General features: G+C 41.8%; 1 protein-coding gene across 3 annotated transcripts in view; it reads left to right on the top strand.

Annotated features, from left to right (window-relative positions):
- The window catches only part of LOC138213584 (ras and Rab interactor 2-like), a 61,420-nt gene that overhangs the window by 17,929 nt on the left and 23,541 nt on the right, over nt 1–19,950 (top strand). For 2 of the 3 annotated variants that reach the window (XM_069174804.1, XM_069174805.1), the window contains 3 exons: nt 93–204; nt 9,331–9,403; nt 15,675–15,766. In XM_069174804.1, coding sequence (XP_069030905.1) covers nt 93–204; nt 9,331–9,403; nt 15,675–15,766 — 277 coding nt within the window. Of the gene's footprint in view, nt 1–92; nt 205–9,330; nt 9,404–15,674; nt 15,767–19,773; nt 19,847–19,950 lie in introns of those variants that run through there. The other variant, XM_069174806.1, reaches the window with a different exon arrangement.

Genomic DNA, 19,950 nt, shown 5'->3' with positions numbered 1-19,950 from the left:
GACAGTTCAGTCAGCAGAACTCCATTAGGAGTGATTCTTTTGCAAACACTGCAGTAAATGTTTTGATAGGATTTCCTCTTCCTTGTCTGCAGACATTTGTAGTGAGGAGGTCAACCAGATTTCAGAAGAAAGTAATATCGTTACGCATGGACAAAAACTCTGCAGTTCCTGTGAAAGACTTCCCTGTCAAGGAGAACCAGTACAGTAAGCACTCCCTCATGTGTTTGGCTTTCTGTTCTTTTTAGGGGTCCAACCACCAACGGTGATGGAACCCTATTGGTTTTGGTCGGATTTTAACATGGACACAAATAACTGCTTACATAGTGCTGCATCTGCTGGTATAGGCCACGCCCATTTCTGCCACTTTTTCAAACTAGTGTTTTTTTTTTTTTTAAACTCAGTGACAAAGGGTGTCAATCAAATCATTGGAACCTCTGTTAATGATTATCAAAAACATTTTAGATATTGCTAATTATATGCGAGGGATATAATTGTAAAAATTGATAGTTAGTTTAATTTTTCAGATAAAAAATGTTAGCTTCTCAAGATGAACTCCAGATTTCTTGGGATTGGACAAACTTGTCGAGGATGATTTTGTGTCATTCAATAAAATGTGGTTTAAGTATATTCATTAGGGACCCTCTTAACTGTGTTTTTTGTACTAACAACTTTGGTTGTGTCGTCATCAGCATATTCACCGCAGTGACAAGTTGTAATGGAGTAAAGACACAGGAAAAACCGTTAACAGTTTTTGGAGATATTTCAAACTGTAGGATCTACCTCGGAGGATATGAATAAATGTTGGGGCCCATGGACGTAAACGACAAATAATGAATACAATCTTCCTTCGATTTTTTGCTTTGGAAGAAGAGGAGGAGTCCGGATTAACAACATTGGACATTGCCAACCAATCCAACAATGACACCAAACAATGTACTCCAAATTTATCTCTGTCAGGGCCTTTCGTTGCTTCATATATGTCACAACTACTAATCACCAACTTCACCAAATGACAACATAAGGACACATGGATACGAACATTTACACTTTCTTCTACAAAAACAAATAACTTTGAATAGATAGTTACTTAGGTAGGTAGGTAGGTAGGTAGGTAGTCCGTCCCTCCGTCCTACGTTATTAATCCCCAAGGGGAAATTCTTTCGCTACAGCAGCATTTATAGATACAGGAAAGAAATAAAATAACAGTAAAGATATTAAATATAAAAATGCACAGTATATACAATAAAATATAATAAAATAAAATATAATAATTAAATTAAAACTAAATAATATTGCAAAGTTTTTTTTTTTTAAATTTAAACAACCAAGAAAAACAGACAACAGACAACGGTGTTATTATTGTGTGATTGATTTTGCCAGAGGTGATTTATTGTACAGTCTTATTGCAGTGGGCAGGAATGATCTCCTGTACGTGACAGCGGAGCTGCAGGAGTCTTTTGGAGAAAGTGCTCCGCTTGTCCCTGCAGTAGGTGGTGGAGAGGGTGGTCAGGATTATCCAATATAGATAATAGTTTCCTCAGCGTCCTCCTCTCCACCACCTTTTCCAGGCTGTCCAGTTTGCAGCCAATGATGGAGCCGGCCTTCTTAACCGGTTTGTTGAGTCTGTTGGTGTCGCCGGCTCCAATGCTGCTCCCCCAGCAGACCACAGCGAAGTACAATGCACTGGCCACAACAGACTGGTAGAACATCTCCAACATCTTGCTGCACACATTGAAGGATCGGAGTTTCCTCAAGAAAAAGAGTCGACTCATCCCCTTTTGTAGACATCGTTGATGTTGGTCTTCCAGTTCAGTCTGTTGTTGATGGAGACACCGAGGTACTTGTATTCCTCCACCATGACCACCTCCTCTCCCAGAACTCTCAGCGGTTGTGGAGCCGTCGTCTTCCTTCTGAAGTCGACCACCATCTCTCTGGTCTTGGCCACGTTCAGGAGCAGGTGATTTCTACCCGCCCACTCCACAAAGTCCTCCACTACTGCCCTGTACTCCTCCTCCTGTCCATCCCTTATACACCCGACCACTGCAGAGTCATCAGAGAACTTCTGCAGATGGCAGGACTCTGAGTTGTACTGGAAGTCAGTGGTGTATAAGGTGAACAGGAAGGGAGACAGAACAGTTCCCTGTGGAGCTAAAGTACCACTGACCACTGTATCAGACAGCACACTGTCCAGACGGACAAACTGTGGTCTGCCTGTCAGGTTTGCAGTGATCCAGGAGACGGTGCACGTGTCCACCCCCACCACCCGCAGCTTCTCACTCAGCAGCAGTGGTTGGATGGTGTTAAATGCACTGGAGAAATCAAAGAAAGTGATTCTCACACTGCCACCGGTTCTGTCCAGGTGCGACTGAGCTCGTTGCAGCAGGTAGATGAGGGCGTTGTCCACTCCCACATGAGGCTGGTACGCAAATTGCAGAGGGTCCAGTGAAGATTTCACCAGTGACCTGAGGTGAGCCAAGACCAGGCTCTCCAGCACCTTCATCACATGAGATGTGAGGGCAACCGGTCGGTAGTCGTTGAGGCCAGATGGAGTCGTCTTCTTGGGGACTGGAACCAGGCACGACGTCTTCCACAGTACCTGGACCTCCTCCTGCTTCAGGCTCAGGTTGAAGAGGTGTTGCAGGACCTCAGCCAGCTGGACGGCGCAGGTCTTTAGGACCCCGGGGCTGATGCCGTCAGGTCCTGCAGCCTTGTGCTGGTGGAGTCTCCAGCTGTCTCCTAACCTGGCCAGTCGTCACAGCTTCCTCCTGTAGGAGTCCTTGCACTCTCTCAGCTTCTCCTTCAGGTCGTGCTGAACTCTCCTGAGCTCCTCCCTGTCCCCAGACCTGAAGGCTGCTTTCTTCTTAAGAAGCACCTTCAGGTCACTGGTGATCCACAGCTTGTTGTTGGGGAAGCAGTGTACAGTCCGGGATGGTACGGTGGTGTGTTCACAGAATTTGATATATTCTGTGATACAGGCCGTCATGCTGTTGATGTCCTCCCCATGTGGTCCACACAGCACATCCCAGTCCGTGGACTCAAAGCAGTCCTGCAGTGCATCTTTCGCCTCCTGTGTCCACCTCCTCACAGTCCTGGTGGTTACAGGCTGCCTCTGCACCAGAGGAACATACTTTGGTGTCAGCAGGACCAGGTTGTGATCCGACCTACCAAGGGGGGGGAAGGGCAGTAGCACTGTATGCATCCATGGCATTAGCATACAGTAGGTCCAGAGTTTTATTGTTCCGGGTGGGGCAGTTAACATACTGGTGCAAAGTTGGCAGTACTTTATCCAGAGTGGTGTGGTTAAAGTCTCCAGTAACTTCCAAAAATGCACCGGAATGCTGAGTCTGAAGTTTGGACACAGTGGAGTGGATGGTGTCCACTGCTGCCTCTGCGTCAGCTGATGGAGGAACGTACACAGCGATAACAATGGCGGACGAGAACTCCCTCGGCAAATAATATGGGCGCATCCCCACGGCTAGAAGTTCAATGTCCGGGCTACAGAAACGTTCCTTCACACACACATGGTCGGGATTGCACCACCTCTCGTTTACATAGACTGCAATCCCACCACCTTTCTTCTTGCCGCTCTGCACAACGTCCCTGTCCGCCTGAACAGTCCTGAAGCCGGCTACAGCTGCGCTGTGGTCCGGGAAATGTGAGTGCAGCCATGTCTCGGTTAATATATCATGATCCTTCAACTTCAGTTACACATCAAAAAAGTGTCAATGTTTTTGCACAGCCTTTGTGTGTATGTGTATTTTGTCTACAACATTTTTTAATACACGTTTCTATTCCACAAACTCACCCTATATCAGTTCACCAGATAAAACCATCCTGGAACATGATGTTTGTCTTTTCACTGTCTATGGTCAACTTGACCTTTCAAACGGCACCAATACACTTTCCATGGGGGTGTAGATTGTGTAGATACCAACACTGTTACTGCTTATTTTTACCGATACTTATTGATTTGGGATGAGACGAGTACTTGGCAGAAACGAGAAACCGGTACGGATAATGTACTTTTACGAGTATCATCCGAGTAATTGTGTCAATATTCGTGTTGACGAAGGCTTCTAACAGACCCAAGCCCTGTGCACACATTGAGGCCAGCTACACAGAGCCCCCCACCACCTCCTAGTTTATACAGACTGCTGCAGCTCTCATCACGCACACACGCTCTGTCATTGGCCACAGGATTTAACAACAACCAGCGACTCTTCTGGTTAATTTCTGACATCGGCTTGTTTCAATTAGATTTGTAAAAAATATCTTAAGCCGAGTTACTCTGAGAACTTTGGTCTTATTGGGCGTTGGCAAGTTACAGCTCGTGAGTGCCTCTGCTGGTTTGTTGTCCTTTTTTTTTCCATCAGTTTGCTCCTACCTCGTTAAGATATCTTTCATCAAGAGTGCAAGGCTGAATGCATATTTCAATATGGACTGTGTCAGCATAAATTACCCAGCTTCCCATGGTCAGTTCACACCTAAAGGCAATTTGTAGAATCACCAATTAACCTTACATGCATGTCTTTGGATGGTGGGTGGAAGCCGGAGTACCCGGAGAGAACGCACAAAGACACAGGGAGAACATGCAAACTCCACACAGAAAGGCCCCAGCTGAGGTTCAAACCCAGAATCTTCTCACTGAGGTGACACTGTACCACTGTGCCGCCCCGCCCTCTGACCATTTCAGATTGAATTGATAAATGCACCCATAACTATCAGCTAGTTAATGGTTACTTTTAATTGTTCACCGATGTTCTTGTACAATCCTGTTTCCAAAAATTTGGAGACGCTGTGTAAAATGCAATAAAAATAGAATGTAATGATTTGCAAATCACATAAACCCATATTTAATTGAAAATCGACCAAAGACAACATATCAAATGTTGAAACCGACAAATGTTATTGTTTTATTAAAAATACATGCTTATTTTTTAATTTGATGGCTACAGCAAAGTCATGCGTTTTCTCTGATGAATACTTACGCAATTCAACAGAGAGGAAGGGTTGGGAATTTGGATGCAATTTTTGTCCATCTTTAGTGATATATTTCCCACCCCTGATGCATATTCAGAATACAAGCACATGGCAGTTGCATCATGGGAAGTTTACTGCAGTTTAACGACAAGACTGAGCCAGGTTCACTCATGAATTTTTCCTCCTAGTCACACCTTTCCTTGCTCCTCCTGCCTCCCACTCATCCCATTCGTCCAATCACTTCATGCGTCAAACCCTCTATCATAGCTCATACCATTTAAGTATGGCACTCTCTCCTCATTGTCCCTCTTGCTTGTCTCACAGGCAGTCATGCTGCCAGTTGTCTGATTTTGTGAATAAGCCCATTTATATTCTCAATCGCATTCTGTTCCCACTCGGGCCAATGTCCGACCAGGAGCCTCTACATTATTTATTTCCCCCTTGCTAGCAAAACTCTCTTCTCCTCCGAGTCACCCGAGAAGTCTCTCGTCAGGGTGCACCTGACAGCTCTCTCCTTTTCCAATTTTTCACCCCTCCTTATTTTTTAACGTTATTGGCTGGTTTATTATCGTGCTATGCTTATGTCCCCACTTGGCATACTTACACACTGCTTTCACCCTTGCAACCTGATTCACGTAAATTGCATTTATATACCCATCCTTTCTTTTCTGTTGAATAGCGCAGCAAGTTTTCATCACAGAGAGATGGAGAAGCATATCCTATTAAACTGCACGACATGAGCTTTTCCAACAATGTCAGTGCCCCGTCTCTTTAACGAAACGTTGCAGAGAAATCAAAGTTCAAGTTGTGTTGTCATTGCACTCTGCATTAAGTGCTGTGTCCATCTCCACCCCCACTACTCTAAATTGAATAATTCCCAAAGTCCAGATTCTTTACAACGTAATGTATATCAAGATAAACAGCAGAACTTAACCTTTCTGATGGTACCTGTTGTTTCTCTGTACGGCAAAGCATTTTTATCTAATCCCTTTTAAAAATCACAGCTGATTTCTGTATTGTCTCCAACATAGAAATGACATTATTTCTCAATTTGTATGAAGAAAAAACACAATGTATTTGTGGGGCTACACTACAGCTGAGTTATTGGCACATATCACATGGGCGTGTGCGCTGAGTGTGAGTCCCTGGTTTGGGCCCCTTGCCACCCATTCATGGTATGTATTTTGCGTTTGGCACGAAGCACATATTCTTTTAAAATTGCTAAGTCCTACATTGCATTTTGACTTCTTGGCCCCTACACTTTTGGATTTGCCCAACATAATCTAATACCTTTAATGACAATGTCTCCGACAAAGGGCTACTCCTGAATGGACTTTGAGGTAATGTTGACTCTGGACCAAAAACCTGATTTATTGAAGTGGGTCATTGCACTGGCATCAGCAAAACAATCCATCTTTGGAAAATGTATATTGGCTTTGGCGCATCTATACCAGCATGCCACAAATACAGCCTGAGATTTTACTATAGCTAGTGAAGTGTTGGCAGGAAGACCATTTGTTCTACGTTGTTATTATATAGTGCCATTTTCCAATAGTGTCAATTCTGCCAATGGTTGTGGTACTGTGAATGACTCAAAAAAAAAAAAAAAAAAAATTCCCCTGTGACTAATAGACTAAAGAAAACTTCAGTGACTAAAACTCTCACTTCTCATTCACTAATTTTTGGTTGACTATTTTGGGGAAATTAAGTAAATACCATACTGAAGGGACAAAATGGGGTTTTAGTTTGTCTGAAATCAGATCAGATATCGTATAAATCAAACAAAAACTACATACACAGTAACACTTTTTATGTATTAAAAAAAACAATATCTGAACTACACTAAAGTTATTTGAGAATAGAACAGTTGTAGGTTGTAGATGTGTTGCCCTCTAGAAGGATGTTTGGATTTAACCCACTTTCCTTTAAACATGTATTCTCTTTTTCTTTCTGCATACTTGTCACTATTTAATTCCTTTTTTACCATACCCAAATGTTGATCTTGTTTAGTTCGGTATAGGGGTCGACCGATATTTAGCATTTTTACGATTGTCGGTATTTTTATTTTATTTATGCAAACGCTGTTAAAATTAATGAATTCCAAATTTGATGCTTCGGCTCTGATGCAGCTGTATCTCTCAGTCCATAGTCACAACTCTGTGGTGTTGAGCAATGCCCCACCCACAACTTTATCTGATTGGTTACACCTCATGACTAATGGCCAATCAACGCTGAGAACTTCTCTGTTACAGAAGAACCTCACTTCGCTTCAGTGGCAGAGAAGTCCTCATCAGACTGTGTTTCAAAGATAAGACAGTAGACACGGCAGCCGTTAAAAACACCACAATCATGGCATATTTATTTGCTCTTTTTAAGAGTTTAACAATACTTGTGTTTCATAGCAGTTCGTCTCAGGCCGTAGCGACTCGTTATCCTGTGTTTCTCCCACCACTGTCTGGGGAGGGCAGCCTGGCCAACGGGACCATAATGCAATACTTTTGCATGGGAAATATAGACCACATTGGTCCAGGTTAGGATCTAAAACTACCATACTTAGACAGGTCAAACCTGGACTAGATTATCAGAGACTGTGTAGCTTAGAACTCAATCATTTCCCTTAACCTGCCCCTGAAACGCTGATTGGAAAACTATGAATGAGAAGCTGGCTTCATTCCTTGGTCTTTACGATTACGATTAGTTTTTAGTGGTTGCAAAACACACTCTCATAGAAGCATCGCAAATTTTAATAGTAACATCTAGAAATATCCATAACACCGCAGCCTGAACCACAGCAGCAGTTAAAGTCCAAACAATAACCAACGTAACCCCAGCTTCACCATCGCAGCAGACAGAGCAGCTGCAGCTCTGCTCACAACAAGAGGCTGAATACTGTCTGAGATCGGCCTTTTAACATGAATGAGCACTAAATGCACAACTCGTCACATCATCTCTAATTCCCGTAGCATGAGTGTTACAGCTGACATGGACCAACAACAAACATATGGCTCAGACTGAACGGCAGAAGAAAAGTATTGCGAGGTAATGCAAAACTATTGCGAGGGAACGCAAAACATATTGCGAGGGAATGTACATTACATTACATTGCATTACATTTCATTTAGCTGATGCTTTTATCCAAAGCAACTTACAATACGTGTATTTCAACCATGAGGGTACAAAACCCAGAACAACAGGAATCAAGAAAATACAATTTCTTCAAGAAAGCCAAACTACAAAGTGCTATCAGTAAGTAATGTAAATGTAATAGTAATAGTAATAATAATGTAAAAGTAGTCCTGAAAAAACTCCTCCCCATGACCCTTTAGGGGCTCTGTATTCTGTCACAGAAAGTCACACTAATTTCTGTGCTGCTGCTCTTATGTTCGCTTTCTGTGTGTCATGAAGGACGGGGCGGGGTGTTTTTACATAGACACAGTGCAGTCGAACAGAAGAGGCAGAGCTGAAGGTGGACGCAGGTGAACGTTACTCGAGTTTATAACAACTACAATCTTTACGTGACTGTCAAAAAAAATGCAATAAAAGCCCAAAGTTAAGCTATCAATGAACAAAAAACAAAAAGCACATTTTAAAATCATGTATCAAACATTCTGCTGGTGCTTCAATAAAGGAATTCTTTGTTTTTACAATAAATACCACACATTGCAGTATACCTTCATAATAATATTACATAGTGGCAGCATTCATTAATTTAAATGCATTTGAATTAAGTCTTGTGTTTGAATTTGTTATTCCAAATTTTTACACAGATTTTCATCTTTTATGCAACTGTATATCGGTTCCAAATATCGGTTTATCGGTCTCCTTGATTACCAATAATCGGTATCAGCCCTGAAAAAGCCATATTAGTCGACCCCTAGTTCTGTATCAGGAATCTTAACTGTACACCAACAAGTGAGAAAATACGTTTTAATTTTGTTTTACCATCAACATACGTGTAGTTGTTTCCTCCCCTACATTTTTTGTATGATCTTTTTTCCAGAAGTGTTCCATCTCAAATTTATAAAGCATTACTCCAAGTCCACATGAGCAAAATTGTTACTTTCACATTAATTCATGCCCCTTTTCCCCCATTATTTATATGACAGTGTGATTCTTTTACCTTTGGGGAAATTCCTGTTAATTAGGGCATTACAAACAAAAATTAAACCACTACTTTGCATACTATGGTTAAAATATGTGGGTCCTGCATGTGTCCATGTTTTTCAGCCAAATCTAGATTCAGTTCTTTAAACCAAATCAAAGAAATTGCTTGACTGATCTTTTTCAAATGGTTTTTTTTTCTGACAGTTTCCTGCAGTGTGTTTATCCTGTTGTTCTGTGCTCCTACAGCTTTCTCGCTGAAGGGTTCAGGCCTGAGCTTTACAGACCTCTTTCGGCTCGTGGCTTTCTGCTGCATCAGCAGGTGAGTCCACCACCTGAACAGACATGCAAACTATGGAAAATATATTACTATTCCTGACATTTTGACGAATGGCATGCCATTATTTACTGTAACAGTAACATGTAACAGTAACAGTTACATGTACATAGCAACAACGAGAGCGAATCGACATTGTAGGAATTACTTCCAAAAAGGGGAGCAACTTCAGGTGTGTGGAAGTTATTTGGTTACCAACAATCTGATGTACAACAAACCATGGGGATATGTTAGCTTTTACAGCTTTTTTTGACATAAAACAAAAACATTTGTTTTGTTGCAATTATATGATGAATTTAAATGGATAATAAAATACTCTTCAGTAGTTTCAGTAATACTCTGAAATTTCGTGATATCTCAGGAACACCTTGAGGAATGTTCTTTAAATTTGGCTCAAATGTTCACTTGTACTCAAGGATCAAATACATATATTTCACCCACCTACCGCTGCAGCAACAATTCAACGACAACAAGCACATGCATTACAGGCACGCCAACAACAAGGGCTCTGATTGGCTAATTCGTTCTGTCCGTATAATGAGTAATAAAATTCTTCATTACAGTCCCCAGTGATTAATAATATTGACAGGCAATTGACATTTGTTATTGAGCTCTATGTACTGTGTTGAATCACTTTCTCGTTGCATAAGTCTCATATTGTTTACATACAGTATTTTTTTGTATTTTTTTTTGTATCTGGCTGTGGGGTGGGTACTGAGATCTAGTATTAAACATCATAGGTACCAAAGTATTGATAGTATTCATAAGCGCCTACGTTAATGGTTCTGCTATCAATAGTGGTTCAATTAAGAAAAATATACTTCATATTTACTATTGCTACATATTCATTATCCTTCACATTAATCTCACCAACTCTATTTCATATTAGATCCTGAGCCTGAACCTCCCAGACAAATTGGCCCAATTCCAAACTGGCCCCTACACCCTCCCCCAATACACGCTCTCTCACTCACTCCGTTTGCGTGTTCGTGTGGAGGGTTTGGTCTGCTCCTTCTTTATTCATAAGAAACTGTCTTAAAGGGAATGAGAGGAGCTGGTTTGATTAGCCATGATTGAAGTTGGCTGTGGCACACCTAATTATCTTTACCACCTCCTTCACCGCTAAGTCGCGGTGCGCTCTGCGCCTATCTTTACCAGACTACCAAGCACGTTTTCCATGCCTATTTTGGCCACCGCCGTAAGTGCGAAAATTCAGACAAAATTAGGGTAAGACATTTATCTATTTTCACTGTTCCCAATCCAGAAGAGAAATCTGTGTCTTGGAGCCTCTGAACCACCAGTGCGGGGCAGCTCTCTGTTACATGCTGTAGCGCTATGCAGCAGTACACACAGAGACCCGTCAGCTCTTCGTGATAGCGAGATTTAAAGTCAATGCTGACGATGGTCTCTGCCACAAGTGCAACATGTCTTTTGCATGCAAGAGACAAACACAAGCAGTATGTCAAAACATCAAGCGAAAGTCCATCCCACACGGGTGGAGAAATGGCTGACTGCCTTGCTTGTATTTCATCTGTCATTGCCCCAGGTATGTTATAAATGCTCATAGCCTCCAGCCCACACAACTAACTACATTATACCAACATGCATTAATAATAAAAAGTTAACTAACTGAGCATTTTGGATGCATTCATAAATTCAATCTTAAGTGTTTGGAGCATCATCTGAACTGTCAGTCGTAAATTGAGTTTCAGGAAACTACTGCACAGTCTTTATACACCGTCATCTCACTGCTGCCTTACCTTCTACTGCCTTGCCTGGAGTTGCCTCAAGAGAGGGCCTTTCGCTTGGGGCTTGCTGGTATTTAGCATTCCGATTTTGCCACCACATTAATCTCCTGTGGGCCAGGCTTGCTTGGTTTCCAAGACGGCAAACAGTGTGGATTAACAGTTAGTTTACACCTTTGGAGATTTGTTAATGTTGGTAGGATGCATAGATCATAAGATCTGATAAGATGATCCAGTCCCAGCTTCTCCTGACTCACTATCCACGCCATGTCAACATGTTGAAGCCGCTGCTCATCGTCTCTGCACTGCTAGCTGTCCACTTGCAGCCTGTCCGGATGCTGATGTTTGCCTGCTGGACAGCCTTGTCCTCATTGTCCCTCAACATCATTGCCAATCAGACTTTTGCTGTTTTTCACTCCTCTACAACTGGCGTCGTTGGCTGCGCAGCATGCTCTCTGAACTGTACAAGCCAATGAGTTAAAAGCTCTTGGTGACAGACAGCCACTTCCTCAAAAAGTTGTTGATTTTCCCCTGTAAAGCTTCTACTTTTGACAAGGGAACCTCATGCACAAGTAGTGGCCACAGGAGCCTCGAAAGGACTCCACGGTAGCCCATTCCTTATATTTCCCTGGAAGGCCACTCCTCTTGACGGCTCTCAGCCACACCTCTGCTTGCTGAAGCATCTCCTTCATACTCGTCAGATTATTCAGTTTGGCTATGTACCACCTCTCAAGGCTTTCTACATGCTTCTTAGTGACAGCTGTAATGGCATCTTTACCTATTTTAAAATCAAAAGCAGTCCTGAACATGGCCTCGCTTGAGAACTAGGCTTTTAGACTTGGAAGATTTGAACTCCATTCGGGTTGCTTTGTAAACTCCACCAGACTTTCCAAAATCCGACTTCCAACCACCAAATGGTGGTAAAGTTGCTAGAGGTTCCATAGAAAAGGGCTGCCAGATTTCTCTCATTCCTCTTTGAATCCTCAATGATTTTGGAGATGTAACTGGGAACTCCAGAGATTATTATGCCTTCCTGTTAAGAGGTTTCAATGCGCTTATTGCTTAATAGGAATAGAGTCAGTCTCCTTGCTGTAGGTCCAAAACACATTCCCCTTCACATTTAGTAGGGATATTGTATGGAACTCTTTCATGCTGGAGGAGTTGAACCAACCCTCAGCAATGAGGTGGCTCTCTGGCAGGTGGTTCTTCTGCCATGCAACCCTCAGCAACCTACACATACAGTAGTGTGAAAAAGTTTTTGCCCCCTTCCTGATTTCCAATTTTTTTGCATGTCTGTCACACTTAAATGTTTCGGATTATCAAACAAATTTAAATATTAGTCAAAGATAACACAAGTAAACACAAAATGCAGTTTTTAAATGAAGGTTTTTATTATTAAGGGAGAAAAAAAAAATCCAAACCCACATGGCCCTGTGGGAAAAATTGTTTGGCCCCTCCTGTTAAAACATAACTGTGGTTTATCACACCTGAGTTCAATTTCTCTAGCCACACCCAGGCCTGATTACTGCCACACCTGTTCTCAATCAAGAAATCACTTAAATAGGACCTGCCTGACAAAGTGAAGTAGACCAAAAGATCCTTAAAGATAGACATCACGCCGAGATCCAAAGAAATTCAGGAACAAATGAGAAAGAAAGTAATTGAGATCTATCAGTCTGGAAAAGGTTATAAAGCCATTTCTAAAGCTTTGGGACTCCAGCGAACCAGTGAGAGACATTATCCACAAATGGAGAAAACATGGAACAGTGGTGAACCTTCCCAGGAGTGGCCGGCCGACCAAAATTACCCCAAGAGCGCAGCGACGACTCATCCGAGAGGTCACAAAATACCCCACAACAACATCCAAAGAACTGCAGGCCTCGCTTGCCTCAGTTAAGGTCAGTGTTCATGACTCCACCATAAGAAAGAGACTGGGCAAAAATGGCCTGCATGGCAGAGTTCCAAGACGAAAACCACCGCTGAGCAAAAAGAACATTAAGGCTCGTCTCATTTTTGCCAGAAAACATCTTGATGATCCCCAAGACTTTTGGGAAAATACTCTGTGGACTGACGAGACAAAAGTTGAACTTTTTGGAAGGTGTGTGTCCCATAACATCTGGCGTAAAAGTAACACCGCATTTCAGAAAAAGAACATCATACCAACAGTAAAATATGGTGGTGGTAGTGTGATGGTATGGGGCTGTTTTGCTGCTTCAGGACCTGGAAGACTTGCTGTGATAAATGGAACCATGAATTCTACTGTCTACCAAAAAAATCCTGAAGGAGAATGTCTGGCCATCTGTTCGTGACCTCAAGCTAAAGCGAACTTGGTTTCTGCAGCAGGACAATGATCCAAAACACACCAGCAAGTCCACCTCTGAATGGCTGAAGAAAAACAAAATGAAGACTTTGGAGTGGCCGAGTCAAAGTCCTGACCTGAATCCTATTGAGATGCTGTGGCATGACCTCAAAAAGGTGGTTCGTGCTCGAAAACCCTCCAATGTGGCTGGATTACAACTCTGCAAAGATGAGTGGGCCAAAATTCCTCCACAGCGCTGTAAAAGACTCATTGCAAGTTATCGCAAACGCTTGATTGCAGTTGTTGCTGCTAAGGGTGGCCCAACCAGTTATTAGGTTTAGGGGGCAAACAATTTTTCCCACAGGGCCATGTGGGTTTGGATTTTTTTTTCTCCCTTAATAATAAAAACCTTCATTTAAAAACTGCATTTTGTGTTTACTTGTGTTATCTTTGACTAATATTTAAATTTGTTTGATGATCTGAAATATTTAAGTGTGACAAACATGCAAAAAAATAAGAAATCAGGAAGGGGGCAAGCACTTTTTCACACCACTGTACATCTCCTTAGCCTCTTACAGCTCTTGTATAATCTGGAATGCTCTGAGGCCCTGGTGCTGATCTTCCCCTGGCACTTTTAGATGAAGTCATTAACCTTCTTCCATCTGGGCTCTCCATCATCAAATGAGACGGCTAGTTCCTTGGGGTAGCCCATTTTATCTCCCAATTAAAGATCTTCTTGCCTCCTCCCTTGTTGTCTTTAGCTCCCCTCATCTTTTGTCCCCAAGGAGCTGTGACAAGTACATAAAAGGGTTTTGAATGAATTTAGCGCTCTCCTTTGCTCTGCGTCTTCTGTCTCTTGCTAGCACTTTGATGCCTGAAGAAAGGCTTTCCTCAGCCTTTCAGGTTGCCCTGTAGGTTTGCAGTCGCCTCCCATGTTCCAGATTATTGTGGACATTGCTCCCACCTTGCAGCCTATGTTGCCAGCAAGACCAAATTTAAGCACCTGATCCATGTCCCTTTTGAACAACTCCCATTGCATCCTGTCCGCTGCCTCCCCTTCCTTGTCCTGACCTGGCTTCTCCTTCATCTTACCAGGTTGCCCGTTGCACTGCACACTAATGGCATGTTCAGTCTATCTTGCTGTGATGTGGAGAGCAGCAGCCTACAGCTCAGGCAATATTACATATCTAGGCTGAGCAATGCTTATGTTACGCCACTGAAAACCGGGAGAAATAATCATGAGTGACGTGGTAATGTTTCCTCAGTGAACACATTTACTGAAATGAATTAAATACAGTTACAATATACAATTGAACAAAATAACAACACTTAGCTACAGCAGAGTGCATAGTTCTCATTACATTAAAAGCGCTTTGAGACCGTAAGGTGATAAAGCGCTATACAAGTACAGACCATTTACCATTTACCATTTACATACCATCACTGGTGAGTAACATGCAGCTGTGGTTGAATTAACTCATACCAAACTCAAAATAGTTGTGAAATAAACAGTATATAAACTGTATAAAAAACATTTACATACATACATTACATTGAGCGGTGAATTCACAAAATGGCAGAATCACTCAGTGAAGTTATGGGTTGAACTGAGCTAACAAGTGCGACTTCACTCATACAAACACACTTTACACTGTTCGACAAAACTCTCCACTAACTTATTTAAAATATTACATGTACATTCTCTTGGCACTTAGAACTCATTAAAAAATGATTACAACCACTTTACTACTGTAAAACAACAACAACATACATAAAAACTATGAGAAATAATCACGAGAGTGATGTGGTGATGTTTCCTCAGTGAACGCGTTTACTGGAATGAGGAAAAACACAGCAAATTCCCCGGGTATGCAGGGAAAGACATAAGCAGTCGATCCCAGGCTACCTGATCAGGTTTCTTAGCAGATGATTGATAATACTATCTTGATTTAAAGTCTTAACAAAAAGGAATGAAATAAACAATGAATAAATACAAGTTTCTGATGAGTTCTTGCTGTTTTAAACCATTTTTGAACACATTCTTTTTCATAACATATGATCTTTTTAACCTTGTTACAGGATTTTAATCTTATTTAGGACTATGAACTATTAAAATGTAACAGGTCATTATTATTTTCACTTGTCACACTTATTTTACAGTGACTCACTTTTAGAAATAGGCTTTCAATTCCTCTTTTTCTCTTTGTCTTAGGGATGTCTTGCCCTTCACTCTGAGACTTCCGCAGGCCATCGCTTCAGCCAGAACTTTTGCTGATCTTGAAGAGGTTGCTAAACTTGGAGAAGGTCTGTTCTCTAATTTCTATATAGAATGTGTTTTTGGGACAAGCATGCATTGGGAAGGTCTGTGAACTCACACAGGGAGTGATATCATTATCATTAGCTGCTGTTCGTACCCTAAATAGTGTAGTAACTCAGAGATGGGGAAATCACTGGAGACGGATTTCCACCAAGGAGATCCTCTCATCTGGTCTTTACAACAAAACCTTTAGACATATAGTAGGTAATTTTTAATTTACTTTCGCATCAGTTCTTCAGTCAGTTTAAAGCAATTATTACTTGTGATATTGCTTTAGTTCTTTTTGTATATCAGCCGATCAGCCTCTTGGAAACTTTTAAAAGTGTTTTCCCTCACCCCATGTGTAAGAAATGGAGGGATTTTTTTTTTCTTCCTGAGGTATGTCATTCATAAAGCCCATCTAAACCACATTCTCCGCTGCTTTAAGGGTTAACCAGCATGCTGGTGGTAAATGACTCACCGCCAGGAACAAAAGCCTCCTCCAGGTCTAGATCAGTGTTGCTCAGCTGGACATAGATTCAGGAAAAGCTGGGCACCTCTCTAGCACATTCCCTTCCAGCAAACATGGAATGCTTCTTCCTTTTTTTTTTTTTTACAACTTTCCCCGCAAAATTCTTTATTATCTGCCAACTGTAGTTCTTCAAGGACTGAATTTAGTTTTACTGTAATAAAGACAATGTTTTTTTTTTTTTATCATAACAAGACCATTTTGTATGCAGAGTTAGCTGAGGAAAACCTTCCACACCACTTCCCTTTCCATAACCCACTCATAAACCACTTTCTGTCTATTCAGGCTCTGTTGCTGTGACTCAGCTCTTAACTCTCATGTGTACTCAAGGCCAACTCACAGACTTTCAGTGTCCCTTCAATTCGATAACAGCTTCTTTAAAAGTTCAGTGTGACGCAATGATTTGATGGCATTTCGGATGACTTCTCGAATTATTCCCCACCGCCTCACACAAACACAGCCCTTGTTGGATTTAATTCAATTCAACTCTATTTATATAGCACCAAATCACAAAACAGGTTATTTCATGGCACTTGACACATTAAAGTCCTTACAGCAGAACTTTACAATATTATACAGAGAAACCCAACAATTTGACAATTCCCACAAAAGCTAGGAGGCAAAAACTCCTCTTTAATGGAGAAAAACCTCCAACAGAGGGAAGGGAAAAACTCCCTTTTAACAGGAAGAAACCTCCGATAGAACCAGGCTCAGAGGTGGGTGGAGCATCTGCCTCGACCAGTTGGGGTGAGAGGAGAGCAGAGAGAGAAAAGGACAGCATAGAGATCCAAAACATGAACTGTTGGTGGGGCTGACAATCGCAGAGCAGAGACATGCAGCTCCATGGCTGGGATATCTGCAAAAGAAAGAACAGAAACTACGCAAGCGAGGGAACTGAATAGAGAGGCAACAGACAATAAGCAAAAACTATGGGAGAGAAAAAGCATTAAGTTGAGGAGATGTGATGAGGAGATATGAGTGCAGAAGACAGGTTTGATGTACATACAAAAAACTGTGTGTGTGAATTGTCTTTTCCACTGACTGGCATATTGCTGCGAAAGCTAAAAAAAAAGTACTGTTTACTCTGTCTACACAGTGTCATTCAGTTATGTATTGCTCCACCTGTAGTAACACTTTTCCTTAGAAAACAGTCTGTCATGTTTTTTGATGGTTAACTAGGTTTTTGAAGGAACTTCTGTTCATCATTAGTAAGTTAAAATTGAATTGGACTAAGCTACAGTATGAGAGGCTTCCTTTGCGGAAAAATTGCATGAATTGCCCATGTTGCCCAATTTTGTTACACGTGATCACATGTAGAAAACATGTTACCACACGTTGCAACATATGATAACATGGGGTAAATAAGTTTTCCACATACAGTGCATCTGGAAAGTACACAGCGCTTCAGTTTTTCCACATTTTGTTGTTACAGCCTTATTCCAAAATGGATTAAATTCATTTTTTCCTCAAAATTCTACACACAATACCCCATAAGACAAAGTGAAAAAACTTTTTTTTTTTTTTTTTTTTTTTTTTTTTTTGCAAAAATATTCAACAAAAATATAACGTGTACATAAGTATTCACAGCCTTTGCTCAATACTTTGTTGAAGCACCTTTGGCAGCAATTACAGCCTCAAGTCTTTTTGATTATGCTACAAGCTTGGCACACCCATTTTTGGGCAGTTTCTCCCATTCTTCTTTGCAGGACCTCTCAAGCTCCATCAGGTTGGATGGGGAGCACAGCCATTTTCAGATCTCTCCAGAGATGTTCAATCGGGTTCAAGTCTGGGCTCTGGCTGGGCCACTCAAAGACATTCACAGAGTTGTCCCAAAGCCACTCCTTTGTTATCTTGGCTGTGTGCTTCGGGTCGTTGTCCTGTTGGAAGATGAACCTTCGCCCCAGTCTGAGGTCCAGAGCACTCTGGAGCAGGTTTTCATCAAGGATGTCTCTGTACCTTACTGCTTTTACCTTTCCCTCCATCCTGACTAGTCTCCCAGTTCCTGCCACTGAAAAACATCCCCACAGCATGATGCTGTCACCACCATGCTTCACTGTAGGGATGGTATTGGCCAGGTGATGAGCGGTGCCTGGTTTCCTCCAGACATGACGTTGGCATTCAGGCCAAAGAGTTCAATCTTTGTTTCATCAGACCAGAGAATTTTGTTTCTCATGATCTGAGAGTCCTTCAGGTGCCTTTTGGTAAACTCCAGGCGGGCTGTCATGTGCCTTTTACTGAGGAGTGGCTTCCGTCTGGTCACTCTACCATACAGGCCTGCTTGGTGGAGTGCTGCAGAGATGGTTGTCCTTCTGGAAGGTTCTCCTCTCTTCACAGAGCAACGCTGGAGCTCCCTGACTAAGGCCCCTCTCCTCCGATCGCTCAGTTTGGCCCGGCGGCCAACTCTAGGAAGAGTCCTGGTGGTTCCAAACTTCTTCCATTTACGGATGATGGAGGTGCTCATTGGGACCTTTGGGACCGCAGACAAAAATTTCCCAAAAACCTTTTTCACTTTGTCATTATGGGGTATTGTGTGTTGAATTTTGAGGAAAAAAAATTAATTTACTCCATTTTGGAATAAGGCTGTAACATAACAAAATGTGGAAAAAGTGAAGCACTGTGAATACTTTCCGGATGCACTGTATTGTAATGTGTCAAAAATACTGTACATTTTTGCCAACACCTTATCAACAAGTGCAGTAATGTGAGCACAAATTATATCAACACAAAGGTTCAGCACTCATAACAAATGATATCAATACATATATCGGAAGAAGGGGGCTTGTCGGGGAGAGAAGACAGAGCCGTAACAAAGGGTTGGGCGAAATGCAATTGTATCAGCCTATGACACAAAAATGTCATTGTTTTTTTTAAAGATTTGAATAGCCATTCCCAATGCAAAGTGAGATCATAAGCCAATCTAAATAAAATTGTGTACTTTTGGATCGAGCGCTGACATTTGTGTTGCATTTGTTTCATGAGTATTGAAGTACATTTTTTATTTTATGTAATTTCTCATACATAGTCAAACAAGTTCACAGGGGCATTGGAGAGACTGAGTTCGAGGCCTGCGTGGCACAAAAATTAAGAGACACCATATCCAAATCCAGATAGAAATGAAATGAAGCTTTTTTTTTTGACGAATATATGCTAGACATTTCTACTGCCCAAATCTTCATTTTTGCTGAGGAGACCTGGGCGACTGAGACAATGCATATACACTCTCTCTCTCACACACACACACACACACACACACACACACACACACACACACACACACACACACACAGAGAGAGACAATGGTAAATGCAGGGGTTTCATTTAGGAATATATGTGACTTTTACATGTAAAACACACATTTTTAACATAATCCTACAGGTTTGTGACATCTGCCCTTGGAACATCATCTGACCTGCGGTAATCTCAGGTCTCCTCAGAGCAGCTCCCGTTCCTCTCCTTCTCTCTGTGTGTTTGTGTGGTTGTCTGCAGGTGGCCTGGTGTCAGGGGTGAAGCTACCAGCTATACCTCCTACCCCGTAAAGGGAATAAAATGCATTGTGCAGGTACATTAAGCATATGTTCAAATCCACTTTTGCTAATTTAATGGCGGATAGTCAGAGAGCAAAGTAAAGGGCATGGTTCATGGGGCTTGTACTTAGTCTCATAA

This window comes from Embiotoca jacksoni, unplaced genomic scaffold (genome assembly GCF_022577435.1).
Source record: "Embiotoca jacksoni isolate LCO1_2020_lvr unplaced genomic scaffold, fEmbJac1.0.p SCAF_61, whole genome shotgun sequence".
NCBI lineage: Eukaryota > Metazoa > Chordata > Actinopteri > Embiotocidae > Embiotoca > Embiotoca jacksoni.
The sequence above is the reverse complement of the archived record's forward strand: the minus strand, read 5'-3'. Positions and strand labels throughout refer to the sequence as shown.